The sequence below is a fragment of the Oncorhynchus mykiss genome, chromosome 1 (assembly GCF_013265735.2).
Source record: "Oncorhynchus mykiss isolate Arlee chromosome 1, USDA_OmykA_1.1, whole genome shotgun sequence".
In the NCBI taxonomy this organism is placed as follows: domain Eukaryota; kingdom Metazoa; phylum Chordata; class Actinopteri; order Salmoniformes; family Salmonidae; genus Oncorhynchus; species Oncorhynchus mykiss.
Window position 1 is genome coordinate 8,297,412 of NC_048565.1, and position 18,403 is coordinate 8,315,814.

Sequence of the window (18,403 nt, forward strand, 5' to 3'; positions counted from 1 at the left end):
GTGAGAGGTTCGATAGTAGTGAGAGGTAGTGAGAGGCTCGATAGTAGTGAGAGGTAGTGAGAGGCTCGATAGTAGTGAGAGGTAGTGAGAGGCTCGATAGTAGTGAGAGGTAGTAGTGAGAGGTAGTGAGAGGCTCGATAGTAGTGAGAGGTAGTGAGAGGCTCGATAGTAGTGAGAGGTAGTGAGAGGCTCGATAGTAGTGAGAGGTAGTGAGAGGCTCGATAGTAGTGAGAGGTAGTGAGAGGCTCGATAGTAGTGAGAGGTAGTGAGAGGCTCGATAGTAGTGAGAGGTAGTGAGAGGCTCGATAGTAGTGAGAGGTAGTGAGAGGCTCGATAGTAGTGAGAGGTAGTGAGAGGCTCGATAGTAGTGAGAGGTACTGAGAGGCTCGATAGTAGTGAGAGGTACTGAGAGGCTCGATAGTAGTGAGAGGTACTGAGAGGCTCGATAGTAGTGAGAGGTACCGAGAGGCTCGATAGTAGTGAGAGGTACTGAGAGGCTCGATAGTAGTGAGAGGTACTGAGAGGCTCGATGGTAGTGAGAGGTACTGAGAGGCTCGATGGTAGTGAGAGGTACTGAGAGGCTCGATAGTAGTGAGAGGTACTGAGAGGCTCGATAGTAGTGAGAGGTACTGAGAGGCTCGATAGTAGTGAGAGGTACTGAGAGGCTCGATAGTAGTGAGAGGTAGTGAGAGGCTTGATAGTAGTGAGAGGCACGATAGTAGTGAGAGGCTCGATAGTAGTGAGAGGCTCGATAGTAGTGAGAGGTAGTGAGAGGCTCGATAGTAGTGAGAGGTACTGAGAGGCTCGATAGTAGTGAGAGGTACTGAGAGGCTCGATAGTAGTGAGAGGTACTGAGAGGCTCGATAGTAGTGAGAGGTACTGAGAGGCTCGATAGTAGTGAGAGGTACTGAGAGGCTCGATAGTAGTGAGAGGTACTGAGAGGCTCGATAGTAGTGAGAGGTACTGAGAGGCTCGATGGTAGTGAGAGGTACTGAGAGGCTCGATAGTAGTGAGAGGTACTGAGAGGCTCGATAGTAGTGAGAGGTACTGAGAGGCTCGATAGTAGTGAGAGGTAGTGAGAGGCTTGATAGTAGTGAGAGGCACGATAGTAGTGAGAGGCTCGATAGTAGTGAGAGGCTCGATAGTAGTGAGAGGCTCGATCAAACAGCAGCAAAACAGAGACATGCAGACACTTTCATAACAGGAATCAACATAATGCATAGGCTATTAACTGTTGACCAAATTAATGGTTCTAGAACAATCTACAGGAACGTTATGTAGCAAAAAAAAAAATTTACACACTTAAGCTAAATGCTTCAGTAAGAGAAAGACGGTGTGGGTAATTTTCAGTTTATCGTCCCAGCTCTAGCGTGTGTGTGTGTGTGTGTGTGTGTGTGTGTGTGTGTGTGTGTGTGTGTGTGTGTGTCCGTGCAGGTGTACGTCTGGCCCTATGTGTCGGCTCTTACAGCGCTGTGAGGGAGGCAGGCGGGTCCGCTGGATCTGGCGTCTACGCAGCCGGATCTTCTGTTTGAGCTGCCGGATCTCTGAGTCACTGTCGTCACCCTCCTCTTCGTCGTCCAACACCACCCGCCGCCGCAGGTTGCACTTCATCAGCTCGATGGCGGCGATCAGAGACTCCGAGATGCTGAAGTGGGCGTTCTCCTGGAATGAGATGCAGATGGCCGGAGGAGAGTGAGGCCTTGTTGTAACACTTTCAGTATGGACACTCCCTTCTGCCCAAACTTGAAGTTGACTGATTTAACACAGTTGGGGAGGTGCACAATTTTAAAAAAATAAAAATTATAATAATGATAATAATAATAAATATATATATACATACACACACACACATTTTATTTATACAGATTATTCTCATTGAGATAACATCTCTTTTCCAAGAGAGACCTGGTCCAATAGCAGCAGGGGAAACAACTTACATACACTAACAACATGAAACAAAAAATATAAACAAACATAACAGTACAACAATTACATATTATATTAACACAAACATCTTGACTAAAAACAATTACACTCTTCTATGATATATACATCGATCAAGTGTTTAAACTCCACCAACGAAACTAGATCATCACATTTTAAAACGTTCAGGGGAGAATTACAGGACCACGGAGCTAAGTAACTAAAGCTATTTCTACCATGACCTGTTCTAATTTTTGGTACTGCTAGAAGCAAATCAGAATGAGACCGTAATTTATATTTATTTACCAACCGGACTATAAAAAGAACAGAGATAAATTGGCATTTTACCCAATATGGCCTTATAAATCAGTGTATACCAGTGTTTAAGCCTATGCAAGGTCAATGACGACCAGCCAACAGTGCTGTAGAGATCACAATGATGTGTTAGACGTTTCTGATTCGTAATGAACCTGAGGGCTGCATGATACACTGAATCAAGTGCTCTCAGGGTAGTGGCTGAGGCCTGCATATACAGTATACAGTATAATCACTAAAATCTAAAATCGATAGTAATGTACAACATACCAGCTCCTTCCTGGCCTCAAAAGAAAAACAAGCCGTATGCCGGTAATTAAAACCTATTTTCAGCTTGAGCTTCCTTATCAAGTTCTCTACATGCACAGTGAATCTCAGCTTATCATCAACCCACACACCCAAATATTTGGACACTTTAACTTGCTCTTTAGTATGTCCAGCCAATGTAGCAATGACATGATTAGTAACATGCCTGGCATTTGAAAATACCATTGCATTTAGTTTAACCTGAATTTAGAACCAGCTTTAAATCATACAGATTCTGTTGTGATGTTAAATGCTCTTTGGGCATTTTCAAAAGCTAAAGATAAACTACTACCACTTGAATAAAAGAACAGTATCATCTGCATAAAAATAAAAGCGGGCCAGAAGCGGGTTTCTGAACCCTCCCCAAGGCTCACCTTCTCCAGGTCAGCACAGCTGCCGAAGTCCTGCTCTGACAGGTAGCTGATGAGGCTCTGTCCCTCCAGCGGCTTCCGGAACATGCAGTCTGGAACACTGCTGTACTGGGAGCCGTCTGTGTAGACCACACGCAGCGAGAGAGTCACACACACACACACAAAGTCACACACACACAAAGAGTCACACACACACAGAGTCACACACACACACACACACACACACAAAGTCACACACAGTCACACACACACAGAGTCACACACACACACAGAGTCACACACACACACACACAAAGAGTCACACACACACACACACAAAGTCACACACACACACAGTCACACACACACACAGTCACACACACACACAGTCACACACACACACAGAGTCACACACACACACAGAGTCACACACACACACACACAAAGAGTCACACACACACAAAGTCACACACACACACAGTCACACACACACACAGAGTCACACATACACAGAGTCACACACACACACAAAGTCACACACACACACAAAGTCACACACACACAGAGTCACACACAAAGTCACACACAGAGTCACACACACACACACAAAGTCACACACACACACACAAAGTCACACACACACACAGAGTCACACACACACACACAAAGTCACACATTACACACACAAAGTCACACACACACACAGAGTCACACACACACACACACAAAGTCACACATTACACACACAAAGTCACACATTACACACACAAAGTCACACACACACACACAGAGTCACACACACACACACAGAGTCACACACACAAAGTCACACATTACACACACAAAGTCACACACACACACAGAGTCACACACACATACACAAAGTCACACACACAGAGTCACACACATACACAGAGTCACACACACACAAAGTCACACACACACACAAAGTCACACACACACACAAAGTCACACACACACAGAGTCACACACACACACAGAGTCACACACACACAGAGTCACACACACACAGAGTCACACACACACAGAGTCACACACACACAGAGTCACACACACACACAGAGTCACACACACACAGAGTCACACACACACAGTCACACACACACAGAGTCACACACACACAGAGTCACACACACACACACAGAGTCACACACACACACACAGAGTCACACACACACACACACACAGAGTCACACACACACACACACAGAGTCACACACACACACAGAGTCACACACACACACAGAGTCACACACACACACACAGAGTCACACACACACACACAGAGTCACACACACACACACAGAGTCACACACACACACACAGAGTCACACACACACAGAGTCACACACACAGAGTCACACACACACACAGAGAGAGTCACACACACACAGAGAGAGTCACACACACACAGAGAGAGTCACACACACACACACAGAGAGAGTCACACACACACACAGAGAGTCACACACAGAGAGAGTCACACACAGAGAGAGTCACACACAGAGAGAGTCACACACAGAGAGAGTCACACACAGAGAGAGTCACACACAGAGAGAGTCACACACACAGAAAGAGTCACACACACAGAAAGAGTCACACACACACACAGAAAGAGTCACACACACACACAAAGAGTCACACACACACACACACAGAGTCACACACACACAGAGTCACACACACACACAAAGAGTCACACACACACACACACAGAGTCACACACACACACACACAGAGTCACACACACACACAGAGAGAGCCACACACACAAAGGACTCTGTTTAAAACTTGAAGCTGCTGGTGTATGAGACTCCCCCTTGACTTGTTCCACATGTTGTTGTGTTTCAGCCTGAATCACCCCGATACACATAATACCCCATAATGACAAAGTCAAAACAGGTTTTTTCTTAAATATGCAAATATATTGAAAATAAAAATCAGAAATCTTTCATTTAGATAAGAATTCACACCTGAGTTAATACTTTGTAGAAAACACCTTTGGCAGCAATTACAGCTGTGAGTCTTTCTGGGTAAGTCTCTAAGAGTGATTACAGCTGTGAGTCTTTCTGGGTAAGTCTCTAAGAGCTTTCCACACCCTTATTACACAATATTCTTTTAATTCTTCAAGCTCGATCAAGTTGGTTGTTGATCATTGCTAGGCAGCCATATGCGAGTTTTGTCATAGATTTTCATGCCGATTTAAGTCTAAACTGAAACTCGTCCACTCAGGATCATTCAATGTCATCTTGGTAATCAACAGTGTATATTTGAGCATTTGTTTTAGCTTATTGTCCTGCTGAAAGGGTCATTTGTCTCCCAGTGTGTTGGACAGCAGACAACCAGGTTTTCCTCTAGGATTTTTGCTGTGCTTAGCTCTATTCCGTTTATTTTCATTCAACAAAAAAATAACTCCCTTACTCGTCCTTGACAAGTGTAACTGGTATGAAATGGCTAGCTAGTTAGCGGGACGCGCTAGTAGCGTTTCAATCGGTGACGTCACTCGCTCTGAGAACTTTAAGTAGTATCCCTTGCTCTGCAAGGGCAACGATGCTTCAAGGGTGACCTGTTGTCGATGTGTTCAGGTGTCCCTGGTTCAAGCCCAGGAGAGGGACGGAAGCAGAACTGTTACACAAGCAAAACTGTTACACAAGCATACCCATAACATGATGCAGCCACCACCATGTTCGAAAATATGAAGTGGTACACAGTGATGTGTTTGCCCCAAACATAACGCTTTGTATTCACGACATAAAAGGTCATTTCTTTGCCACATTTTTTACAGTTTAACTTGAGTACCTTATTGCAAACAGGATGGATGTTTTTGAATATTTTTATTCTGTACAGGCTTCCTTCTTTTCACGCTGTCATTTAGGTTAGTATTGTGGAGTAACTACAATGTTTTAAAGTCAACATTAGCCTCATGGTGAAATCCCTGAAAGGTTCCTGAACGGTTTCCTTCCTCTCCGGCAACTGAAGCTTAGTTGGAGGAAGGAAACCGTTCAGGAACCTTTCAGGGAAGGATGCCTTTATCTCTCTAGTGACTGGGTGTATTGATACACCATTCAAATTGTAATTAATAACCTCATCATCCCCAAAGCGAAATTCATTGTGTGTTTTTGTTTGTTTTTTGAACAATTATGTGCCCTCCTTTGCGAGGCATTGGAAAACCTCCCTGGTCTTTACTGTTGAATCTGTGTTTGAAATTCACCGCTCGACTGAGGGACCTTACAGATAATTGGATGTGTTGGGGTACAGAGATGAGGTAGTCATTCAAAAATCATGTTAAACACTATTATTACACACAGAGTGAGTCCATGCAACTTATTATGTGACTTGTTAAGACTCATTTTTACTCCTGAATTTATTTAGGCTTGCCATAACAAAGGGGTTGAATACTAATTGACTCAGCTTTAAATTGTAAATTAATTAGTAATAATATCTAAAAACATAATTCCACTTTGACATTATGTGCTATTGTGTGTAGGCCAGTGACACAAAATCTCAATTGACTCCATTTTAAATTCAGGCTGTAACACAACTGGAAAAAGTCAAGGGGTGTGAATACTTTCTGAAGGCACTGTAGGTAACAGGAACAAGAAATTTGTGGAGTGGTTGAAAAACGAGTTTGAATTACTTTTAGTTTATGTAAACTTCTGACTTCAACTGCAGGTAGTTTTAGTGTTAGGACCAGTCTACTCACTACACAGCTAGGTAGTTCTAATGTTCGAACCAGTCTACTCACTAGACTCCATATAGAGGGAACTGGGTGTACTGCCATCACTGCTGCCAAGGGAGAAAGGGCTGTAGTCCTCCAAACGACAGTCCTCCGCAACCAATGATTCTGACACAGAACACACAGCTGACGTTAGATTGACCACAGAACGGACATTAGATTAGTGTCTTGTCATCAAGTGCCAACAAATAGCCTGTTTTTCCTGACTGGTTCTGTATTCAACATGTTAAATGTAGCTAACAGACTGGTAACTGATCGATTGTGTCAGTAAATAGGGATTTCAACTTTTACCTTCCCTTTTGAGACATGCTCAATTAAGACACCCACAAAGGATATATTGAAAAGTAAATGTATGAATAATAACTTCAATGTTTTGTTATCAGCTAGGTAAATGACATCACAGGGTAATAATCTATCAAATATCAAGTCTTAAACATTGACGTGCATGTGGTGTACTCTCTGCAAATCCAGAGCAAATATTGTGATGATACAATTTTGTACAATGATTCTGGCCAAATTCTTAACTAATAAATGTCAAGTTGAACTGGCCACAGAAAGCATTAACAGAGAAAAGGAAACAATTGATAGTAAAATTATGATGCATTCAATGAACGACCAAAAAAAAAAACATCAAAACATCACAATGTAATAAAAGTAAGGTGCATTTATACACCAACCAACACAATGAAAACACAAAAGCTGTTTTGGCCTAGCGTCTTGATCTTAGTTTGACCAAAACAACAACCAAAACAGCAACCAAGAAAACAACTGCACAAATGAAGAACCAGAGGCAAGGCCAGATGAAGGAAGGGGAAGAAGGAAGAATAGCATGCGGAGGGGCAGGGAGCGAGGAAGAGGAAGAGGAAGTGATGGAGCGCAGAAGAACTGCACTGCCAACCTGCTACAGGATCCTCTATTATAACGCTGATTTTCCTGTGGCCCCCTCCTTCACGCAGACAAGGAAGAGAGACAGGGAGAGAGAGAAAAGATTACCACAAAGCAGAGAGAGAGAGAGAAAGAGAGAGAAAATATTACCACAAAGCAGAGAGAGAGAGAGAGAAAATATTACCACAAAGCAGAGAGAACGAGAGAAAACGAGAGAGCACAAGAGCAGGAGAGAGAGAAGAGAGATGCTCATCTCTTGGCAGTAGTACCTGTAGATAAAACAACATCTTCAGTAATAAAATGATCACCGACCTCAACCCAAAGTTTCTTGGAGCATTCACAGTCAGCCCCCCCTGACGGCCCAATCAGATCACAATCTACTTGAATGGAGCACTAATCAACCGTGAGGCATCGAAGACGAGCAAACTGCATACTATTAAAGACATGTTATAGATGGAAGGAAGGAACAGCATGACAGAAAACATCTCATTGTGATTGAATAATCCATAGAATCAAATGACTTCTGGGTAATTTAGAACACACTAAACAAACACGGAGAGGTATTTATCCAAAATGGAGGTGTATGGGATAAACCCCTTCTCCAATCTTTTCAGCCATATAACAAGCAGTCAAAACATATACCTGATAATCTACTAAATGATCAGCTATTAAAGACTACCAGAACCCAATGGATTCTCCAATTACATTGGATGAGCTACAGGACCAAATGCAAACCCTCCAAAAGGCCTGTGGTGTTATAATAATTATTATTATTGTTGTTATTGTTAGTATTATTATTATTATTATTATTATTATTATAATAATACCACCTTTATTTCAACAAGGATCACAGCCTGAGACCAAGGTCTCTTTTACAGCTGGGCCCTGCGTATACATGTTTACACATACAGTTTAGGTACAATGATTAAAAAACTACACAAGACGAACAAAACCATCACAGATAACACAAAAAAAATACTGCAAAAAATACTGCAACAGATTACATTTACACATTTAGGTTATTCCCACTAACGGGTTATTCCCACTAAACGGGTTATTCCCACTAACAGGTTATTCCCACTAACGGGTTATTCCCACTAACGGGTTATTCCCACTAACGGGTTATTCCCACTAACGGGTTATTCCCACTAACGGGTTATTCCCACTAACGGGTTATTCCCACTAACAGGTTATTCCCCTAACAGGTTATTCCCACTAACAGGTTATTCCCCTAACAGGTTATCCCACTAACGGGTTATTCCCACTAACGGGTTATTCCCACTAACGGGTTATTCCCACTAACGGGTTATTCCCACTAACGGGTTATTCCCACTAACGGGTTATTCCCACTAACGGGTTATTCCCACTAACGGGTTATTCCCACTAACAGGTTATTCCCCTAACAGGTTATTCCCCTAACAGGTTATTCCCCTAACAGGTTATTCCACTAACAGCACAAGAACTTGCATTACCCAAAACAGTTACAAGCAATACAAAAATAAAAATGCTCCAATAAATGTTTAAAATGAGCAACAGGGGGACAAGAGTCTCAAGTTTAAGTTTAGTCTGCAGGCTTATTCCATAGGCGAGGAGTGTAACAGGAAAAGGCAGCCATACCCAACTCTAATGGCTCTGACTGGATGCTGTCGACTCTAACAGCCTGACTTCTATCCTTAAGATAGTCGTGAAACCAAACGACAGGCATCCAATCCCAGTCCTATCATCCCAGTCCTATCATCCCAGTCCTATCATCCCAGTCCTATCATCCCAGTCCTATCATCCCAGTCCTATCATCCCAGTCCTATCATCCCAGTCCTATCATCCCAGTCCTATCATCCCAGTCCTCCAATCCCAGTCCTCCAATCCCAGTCCTCCAATCCCAGTCCTATCGACGACAGTTTACCCAAAGGTATCGCATGGTCCACAGTGTCAAAAGCTTTAGATAAACCTATGAACAAGGCGGCACAGTACTTTCTATTATCTAGGGCATTAGTAATATAATTTACAACACATACACTGGCCGTAATAGTACTGTGTTTAGGTCTAAAGCCAGATTGATTACTAGAAAGAATACTGTTAACAGTTAAAGAAGATTGTAGTTGCCTATTCACCAATGACTCTAGACGTTTAGCCAAACAGGAGAGCATAGAGATGGGCCGGTAATTATCCAACTCACTACCATCACCTCCCTTGAGGAGTGGTTAAACAAAAGCTGTTTTCCAAGCTTTAGGAATCTTTCCTACGACAAATGTTTGATTAAAAATATGGGTCACTACATCAAATGTTGATGGCATACTAAACTAAATGATAAAATATACAGACCACAAATTCAAAATTGGCTATACTTAAACCCTTCAACATTACCCTCGGTTCTGGAATCTTCCCTAATATATTTGGAACCAAGTCCTGATCACCCCAAATCCACAAAAGTAGACTAAAATTTGACCCCAATAATTACCGTGTAATATGCACCAGCAGCAATCAAGAAAACAAATCCTCTGCAGTATCATCAACAGCAGACTCCACATTTCCTCAGCGAAAACAATGTCCCGCGCAAATGTCAAATTGGCTTCCTATCACATACACCCTGCACACCCTTGTTGACGAACGAACAAAAAAAAAGCAAAGTCTTCTCATGCTTTGATGATATCAAAGAAAGCTTTTGACTCAAAAGGGTCTGCTATATAAATGAATGGTGGAAAAACAAAATCAATGTACACAAAGAACAAGTGTTAAAATGTGCAATAAACACACAGATTTCTTTCCTCGGGGCCGTAAAGAGGCAGGGATGCAGCTTGAGCCCCACCCTCTTCAACATATATATATCCATGAATTGGCGAGGGGATTAGAACAGTCTGCATCACCCGGCTTCACACTGCTAGACTCCAAAATCAAACGTCTACTGTTTGCAGACTACCTGGTACTTCTGTCCCCAACCAAGGAGGGAGTACAGCAGCACCTAGATCTTCTGCACAGATTCGGTCAGACCTAGTAAGACAAAAATAATGATGTTCCAAAAAAGGTCCAGTAGCCAAGCCAACAAATATAATTTTATCTAGACACCATTGCCCTAGAGCACACAAAGAAGGACACCTACATCTGCCTAAACATTAGCACCAAAAGGAAACGTCCACAAGGCTGTGAAGGACCTGAGAGACCAGACAAGGGCCTTCTATGCCATCAAAAGGAAACGGACCCCACAGAGCCCCAGGACAGAAACACATTTTAGACCCAACCAAAGCAAAAAAGATAATTATTTCCCATGTGTCAAGTAATTAACAAAAAAAAAAAAACAGAGCAAACTAGAATGCTATTAGGCCCTAAACAGAGAGTACACAGCAGCAGAATACCTGACCACTGTGACAGAATACCTGACCACTGTGACAGATTACCTGACCACTGTGACAGAATACCTGACCACTGTGACAGATTACCTGACCACTGTGACAGATTACCTGACCACTGTGACATATTACCTGACCACTGTGACAGAATACCTGACCACTGTGACAGAATACCTGACCACTGTGACAGAATACCTGACCACTGTGACAGAATACCTGACCACTGTGACAGAATACCTGACCACTGTGACAGATTACCTGACCACTGTGACAGATTACCTGACCACTGTGACAGATTACCTGACCACTGTGACAGATTACCTGACCACTGTGACAGATTACCTGACCACTGTGACAGATTACCTGACCACTGTGACAGATTACCTGACCACTGTGACAGAATACCTGACCACTGTGACAGATTACCTGACCACTGTGACAGAATACCTGACCACTGTGACAGAATACCTGACCACTGTGACAGAATACCTGACCACTGTGACAGAATACCTGACCACTGTGACAGAATACCTGACCACTGTGACAGAATACCTGACCACTGTGACAGAATACCTGACCACTGTGACAGAATACCTGACCACTGTGACAGAATACCTGACCACTGTGACTGACCCAAAATGAAGGACATCTTTGACTGCATACAGAGCCCTGCTATTGAGAGACCGCCATAGCCGGTCTTCTCTTGAGAGCCAGGTCTGCCTATGTGCACACTGCCCACAAAATGAGGTGGAAACTGAGCTGAACTTCCTAACCTCCTGCCATATGTATGAGTACAGAGACACATATTTCCCACAGATCACTCAGACCCAAAGAATTTGAAAACAAATCCAACATTGATGAACTCCCATATCTGTTAGGTGAAATACCGCAGAGTGCCATCACAGCAGAAAGATGTGTGGCCCGTTGCCATGAGAAAAGGGCAACCAGTGGAACACAAACAACATTGTAAATACAACCTATCAAATAAAATTGTATTTGTCACATACACATGGTTAGCAGATGTTAATGCGAGTGTAGCGAAATGCTTGTGCTTCTAGTTCCGACAATGCAGTAATAACCAATTAGTAATCTAACCTAACAATTCCCCAACTACTGCCTTATACACACACAAGTGTAAAGGGATAAAGAATATGTACATAAAGATATATGAATGAGTGATGGTACAGAACGACATAGGCAAGATGCAGGCATAGGCAAGATGCAGTAGATGGTATCGAGTACTGTATATACATACGCGATGAGTAATGTAGGGTAGGTAAACATTAAGTGGCATTGTTTAAAGTGGCTAGTGATACATTTTTTACATCAATTTCCATTATTAAAGTGAGCTGGAGTTGAGTCAGTATGTTGGCAGCAGCCACTCAATGTTAGTGGTGGCTGTTTAACAGTCTGATGGCCTTGAGATAGAAGCTGTTTTGATGCACCTGTACTGACCTCGCCTTCTGGATGATAGAGGGGTGAACAGGCAGTGACTCGGGTGGTTGTTGTCCTTGATGATCTTTATGGCCTTCCTGTAACATCGGGTGGTGTAAGTGTCCTCGAGGGTAGGTAGTTTGCCCCCAGTGATACGTTGAGCAGACCTCACTACCCTCTGGAGAGCCTTACGGTTGTGGGCGGAGCAGTTGCCGTACCAGGCGGTGATACAGTCCGACAGGATGCTCTCGATTGTGCATCTGTAGAAGTTTGTGAGTGCTTTTGGTGTCAAGTCGAATTTCTTCAGCCTCCTGAGGTTGAAGAGGTGCTGCTGCGCCTTCTTTACAACGCTGTCTGTGTGGGTGGACCAATTCAGTGTCCGTAATGTGTACGCCGAGGAACTTAAAACTTACTACCCTCTCCACTACTGTCCCGTCGATGTGGATAGGTGCTCCCTCTGCTGTTTCCTGAAGTCCACAATCATCTCCTTTGTTTTGTTGACGTTGAGTGTGAGGTTATTTTCCTGACACCACACTCCGAGGGCCCTCACCTCCTCCCTGTAGGCCGTCTCGTCGTTGTTGGTAATCAAGCCTGCCACTGTGGTGTCGTCCGCAAACTTGATGATTGAGTTGGAGGCGTGCATGGCCATGCAGTCGTGGGTGAACAGGGAGTACAGGAGAGGGCTCAGAACGCACCCTTGTGGGGCCCCAGTGTTGAGGATCAGCGGGGTGGAGATGTTGTTACCTACCCTCACCACCTGGGGGCGGCCCGTCAGGAAGTCCAGTACCCAGTTGCACAGGGTGGGGTCGAGACCCAGGGTTTCGAGCTTGATGACGAGTTTGGAGGATACTATGGTATTAAATGCTGAGCTGTAGTCGATGAACAGCATTCTCACATAGGTATTCTTCTTGTCCAGATGGGTTAGGGCAGTGTGCAGAGTGGTTGCAATTGCGTCGTCTGTGGACCTATTGGGGCGGTAAGCAAATTGGAGTGGGTCTAGGGTGTCAGGTAGGGTGGAGGTGATATGGTCCTTGACTAGTCTCTCCAAGCACTTCATGATGACAGAAGTGAGTGCTACAAGGCGGTAGTCGTTTAGCTTAGTTACCTTAGCTTTCTTGGGAACAGGAACAATGGTGGCCCTTTTGAAGCATGTAGGGACAGCAGACTGGGATAAGGTTTGATTGAATGTCTGTAAACACACCAGCCAGCTGGTCTGCGCATGCTCTGAGGATGCGGCTGGGGATGCCGTCTGGGCCTGCAGCCTTGCGTGGGTTAACACGTTTAAATGTTTTACTCACGTCAGCTGCAATGAAGGAGAGTCCGCAGGTTTTGGTAGTGGGCCGTGTCAGTGGCACTGTATTGTCCTCAAAGCGAGCAAAGAAGTTATTTAGTCTGTCTGGAAGCAAGACATCCATGGTCCAAGACGGGGCTGGTTTTCTTTTTGTAATCCGTGATTGACTGTAGACCCCGCCACATACCTCTTGTGTCTGAGCCGTTGAATTGTGACTACTTTGTCTCTATACTGACGCTTAGCTTGTTTGATTGCCTTGCGGAGGGAATAGCTACACTGTTTGTATTCGGTCATGTTACCAGACACCTTGCCCTGGTTAAAACCAGTGAATTGCGCTTTCAGTTTCTCATCGAATGCTGCCATCAATCCACGGTTTCTGGTTTGGGAATGTTTTAATAGTTGCTGTGGGTACGACATTGCTGATGCACTTTCTAATGAACTCGCTCACTGAATCAGCGTATTCGTCAATGTTGTTGTTGGACGCAATGCGGGACATATCCCAATCCACGTGATCGAAGCAGTCTTGAAGCGTGGAATCAGATTGGTCAGACCAGCGTTGAACAGACCTGAGCGCAGGAGCTTCCTGGTTCAGTTTCTGGCTATAGGCTGGAAGCAACAAAATGGAGTTGTGGTCAGCTTTCCCGAAAGGAGGGCGGTGGGGGCCTTATATGAGTCGCGGAAGTTAGAATAACAATGATCCAGGAGTTTTACCAGCCCTGGTTGCACAATCGATATGTCTTTCTGTTTATTTATTTTCCCTTTTGTACTTCAACTACTTCAAGCACATTGTTACAACACTGTACAAAGCCAATAATATAACATTTGAAATGTCTATTATATTCTTCAAAAACTTTTGTGAGGGTTCCCCTTGTTAATTTCCAATTTCTTTATTGCCTATTCGATTTACTTTCATAATGTACCCATATGTTCCAATGACAATCAAGCCCGTTGATTTGAGTTGAGAGGAGAGCGATTAGCAGTGTGAAAATAGAGGATGAGGGTAAAGTAAAGTAGTTTTAGAAGCAGTGGCACTGTGGTAACTGAGCATCAGAGAGACAGGTAGTTTTAGAAGCAGTGGCACTGTGGTAACTGAGCATCAGAGAGACTGGTAGTTTTAGAAGCAGTGGCACTGTGGTAACTGAGCATCAGAGAGACAGGTAGTTTTAGAAGCAGTGGCACTGTGGTAACTGAGCATCAGAGAGACAGGTAGTTTTAGAAGCAGTGGCACTGTGGTAACTGAGCATCAGAGAGACAGGTAGTTTTAGTAGCAGTGGCACTGTGGTAACTGAGCATCAGAGAGACAGGTAGTTTTAGAAGCAGTGGCACTGTGGTAACTGAGCATCAGAGAGACAGGTAGTTTTAGAAGCAGTGGCACTGTGGTAACTGAGCATCAGAGAGACAGGTAGTTTTAGTAGCAGTGGCACTGTGGTAACTGAGCATCAGAGAGACAGGTAGTTTTAGTAGCAGTGGCACTGTGGTAACTGAGCATCAGAGAGACAGGTAGTTTTAGAAGCAGTGGCACTGTGGTAACTGAGCATCAGAGAGACAGGTAGTTTTAGTAGCAGTGGCACTGTGGTAACTGAGCATCAGAGAGACAGGTAGTTTTAGAAGCAGTGGCACTGTGGTAACTGAGCATCAGAGAGACAGGTAGTTTTAGTAGCAGTGACACTGTGGTAACTGAGCATCAGAGAGACAGGTAGTTTTAGTAGCAGTGGCACTGTGGTAACTGAGCATCAGAGAGACAGGTAGTTTTAGTAGCAGTGGCACTGTGGTAACTGAGCATCAGAGAGACAGGTAGTTTTAGAAGCAGTGGCACTGTGGTAACTGAGCATCAGAGAGACAGGTAGTTTTAGAAGCAGTGGCACTGTGGTAACTGAGCATCAGAGAGACAGGTAGTTTTAGTAGCAGTGACACTGTGGTAACTGAGCATCAGAGAGACAGGTAGTTTTAGTAGCAGTGGCACTGTGGTAACTGAGCATCAGAGAGACAGGTAGTTTTAGTAGCAGTGGCACTGTGGTAACTGAGCATCAGAGAGACAGGTAGTTTTAGAAGCAGTGGCACTGTGGTAACTGAGCATCAGAGAGACAGGTAGTTTTAGAAGCAGTGGCACTGTGGTAACTGAGCATCAGAGAGACAGGTAGTTTTAGTAGCAGTGACACTGTGGTAACTGAGCATCAGAGAGACAGGTAGTTTTAGTAGCAGTGGCACTGTGGTAACTGAGCATCAGCGAGACAATAAATGTGCAGGATGTGATTCACACCTCCTAGGCATGCAGACCCTCTCTCTGCAGCATAGCCATACTCTTACACAAACACTGGTCTTACACACATTCAGCTGCTGCAATGCAAGCACATCGGAATGACTTTTTTTGACACACACACACACACACACACACTCACCATGTCTATGTTTGCTGTTGATCCCTGTGTCGGACATTGAGCGGACGTGCCCTCTGCTGCCCCCCCGACCCGGCTCTCTCTGACCCTCTGAAAAGGATGACCTTCGAGGTGTGGGAGGTGGGACCGAAGCCAAGGAGCTCCTTCCAGGGGACTGGACCTGAATCTCACCATCCGATTCGCCGCCGCAAGGATCGCCACCGGGGGTGGAGCTTTGGGAGTCGCGGCGATTGCTACGATGCCCCAGGTTACCGATAGCCAGATACTCGGGGCCGTCGTCGTAGTCGCCCTCGCCAGAGTCTAGGGCGTCGGAGTGGGCAGGGCATGGGGAGGCAGGCTCTGTCAGGGCGATGGAGGGGATCAACACTGAGGGACCGGGAGGGGGGCTCATGCCCCTTTCGCCATCTCCCTCGGACCCCCCCACACACCCCCAGGGGGCTCCCGAGGCCCTAGCGGCAGGAGTGGAGTCTAAAAGGGAAACAAGAACAGTATGGGCTAAATCAGACTTAGAAATATAACTCTATATTTAGTGCCTTCGGAAAGTATTCAGACCCCTTGACTTTTTCCACAGTTTGTTAGGTTAAAACCTTATTTCTAAAATGTATTAAATTCCCCCCCCTCTTCAACCAACACACTATAAATGACAAAGCAAAAAACTTCTTTTTTTTTTGCACATTTACAAAAAATAAAATAAAAAACTGAAATCTCAGTATTCAGGCCCTTAACTCAGTACTTTGTTGAAGCACCTTTTCTACCCATTATATCCTGGAGTATTCTTGGATAAGACACTACAAGCTTGGCACACCTGTATTTGGGGAGTTTCTCCCATTGTTTTCCACATATCCTCCCAAGCTCTGTCAGGTTGGTTGGGGAGCGTGTAGGTTTACCACCCAGAGTGACTCATTGTGGTCCAGAGTGACTCATTGTGGTCCAGAGTGACTCATTGTGGTACAGAGTGACTCATTGTGGTCCAGAGTGACTCATTGTGGTCCAGAGTGACTCATTGTGGTCCAGAGTGACTCATTGTGGTCCAGAGTGACTCATTGTGGACCATAGTGACTCATTGTGGTCCAGAGTGACTCATTGTGGACCATAGTGACTCATTGTGGTCCAGAGTGACTCATTGTGGACCATAGTGACCCATTGTGGACCATAGTGACTCATTGTGGTCCAGAGTGACTCATTGTGGACCATAGTGACTCATTGTGGACCATAGTGACTCATTGTGGACCATAGTGACTCATTGTGGACCAGAGTGACTCATTGTGGTCCAGAGTGACTCATTGTGGTCCAGAGTGACTCATTGTGGTCCAGAGTGACTCATTGTGGACCAGAGTGACTCATTGTGGACCATAGTGACTCATTGTGGACCAGAGTGACTCATTGTGGTCCAGAGTGACTCATTGTGGACCATAGTGACTCATTGTGGACCATAGTGACTTATTGTGGACCATAGTGACTCATTGTGGACCATAGTGACTCATTGTGGACCAGAGTGACTCATTGTGGACCAGAGTGACTCATTGTGGACCAGAGTGACTCATTGTGGACCATAGTGACTCATTGTGGACCATAGTGACTCATTGTGGTCCAGAGTGACTCATTGTGGACCATAGTGACTCATTGTGGACCAGAGTGACTCATTGTGGACCAGAGTGACTCATTGTGGACCGTAGTGACTCATTGTGGACCGTAGTGACTCATTGTGGACCATAGTGACTCATTGTGGTCCAGAGTGACTCATTGTGGACCATAGTGACTCATTGTGGACCATAGTGACTCATTGTGGACCATAGTGACTCATTGTGGACCATAGTGACTCATTGTGGTCCAGAGTGACTCATTGTGGACCATAGTGACTCATTGTGGACCATAATGACTCATTGTGGACCAGAGTGACTCATTGTGGACCAGAGTGACTCATTGTGGTCCAGAGTGACTCATTGTGGACCATAGTGACTCATTGTGGTCCATAGTGACTCATTGTGGACCATAGTGACTCATTGTGGACCATAGTGACTCATTGTGGACCACAGTGACTCATTGTGGACATTGACCCATTGTAATGATGATGCAAAAACATTGACATTTTACACTTATCCACAGTGGTTTGCAGGAGCAATTAGGGTTAAGTGCCTTGCCTAGGGGCACGTCGGCAGATTTTTCACCTAGTCGGCTCGGACTTTCAGTTACTGCCCCAGCGGTCTTAAACAGCACGCTACCTACCGCCACAGAGCGCATGTCTAGTCTAACCTCCAAACTGTTGCTCCAATATAGTCTCCCCCTCTCCTCCACTGTCCCCCTCTCTACCCCCTTCTCACCATCCCCCTCTCTCACCATCCCCCTCTCACCAGCCCCCTCTCTCTCACCATTCCCCTCTCTCTCACCATCCCCCTCTCTCT

At 44.7% G+C, this 18,403-nt stretch overlaps 1 protein-coding gene across 2 annotated transcripts in view; it reads right to left on the reverse strand.

The window, feature by feature from the left end:
* LOC110529671 (run domain Beclin-1-interacting and cysteine-rich domain-containing protein) overlaps positions 1-18,403 on the reverse strand; it is a 66,450-nt gene that overhangs the window by 22,774 nt on the left and 25,273 nt on the right. The window contains exons 7-11 of one of the 2 annotated variants that reach the window (XM_036986903.1): positions 16,005-16,469; positions 7,550-7,597; positions 6,661-6,759; positions 2,919-3,034; positions 1,467-1,662 (exon numbers count right to left, since the gene is read on the reverse strand). In XM_036986903.1, the coding sequence (XP_036842798.1) occupies positions 1,467-1,662; positions 2,919-3,034; positions 6,661-6,759; positions 7,550-7,597; positions 16,005-16,469 (924 nt within the window). The remainder of the gene's footprint in view (positions 1-1,466; positions 1,663-2,918; positions 3,035-6,660; positions 6,760-7,549; positions 7,598-16,004; positions 16,470-18,403) is intronic. The other variant, XM_036986914.1, reaches the window with a different exon arrangement.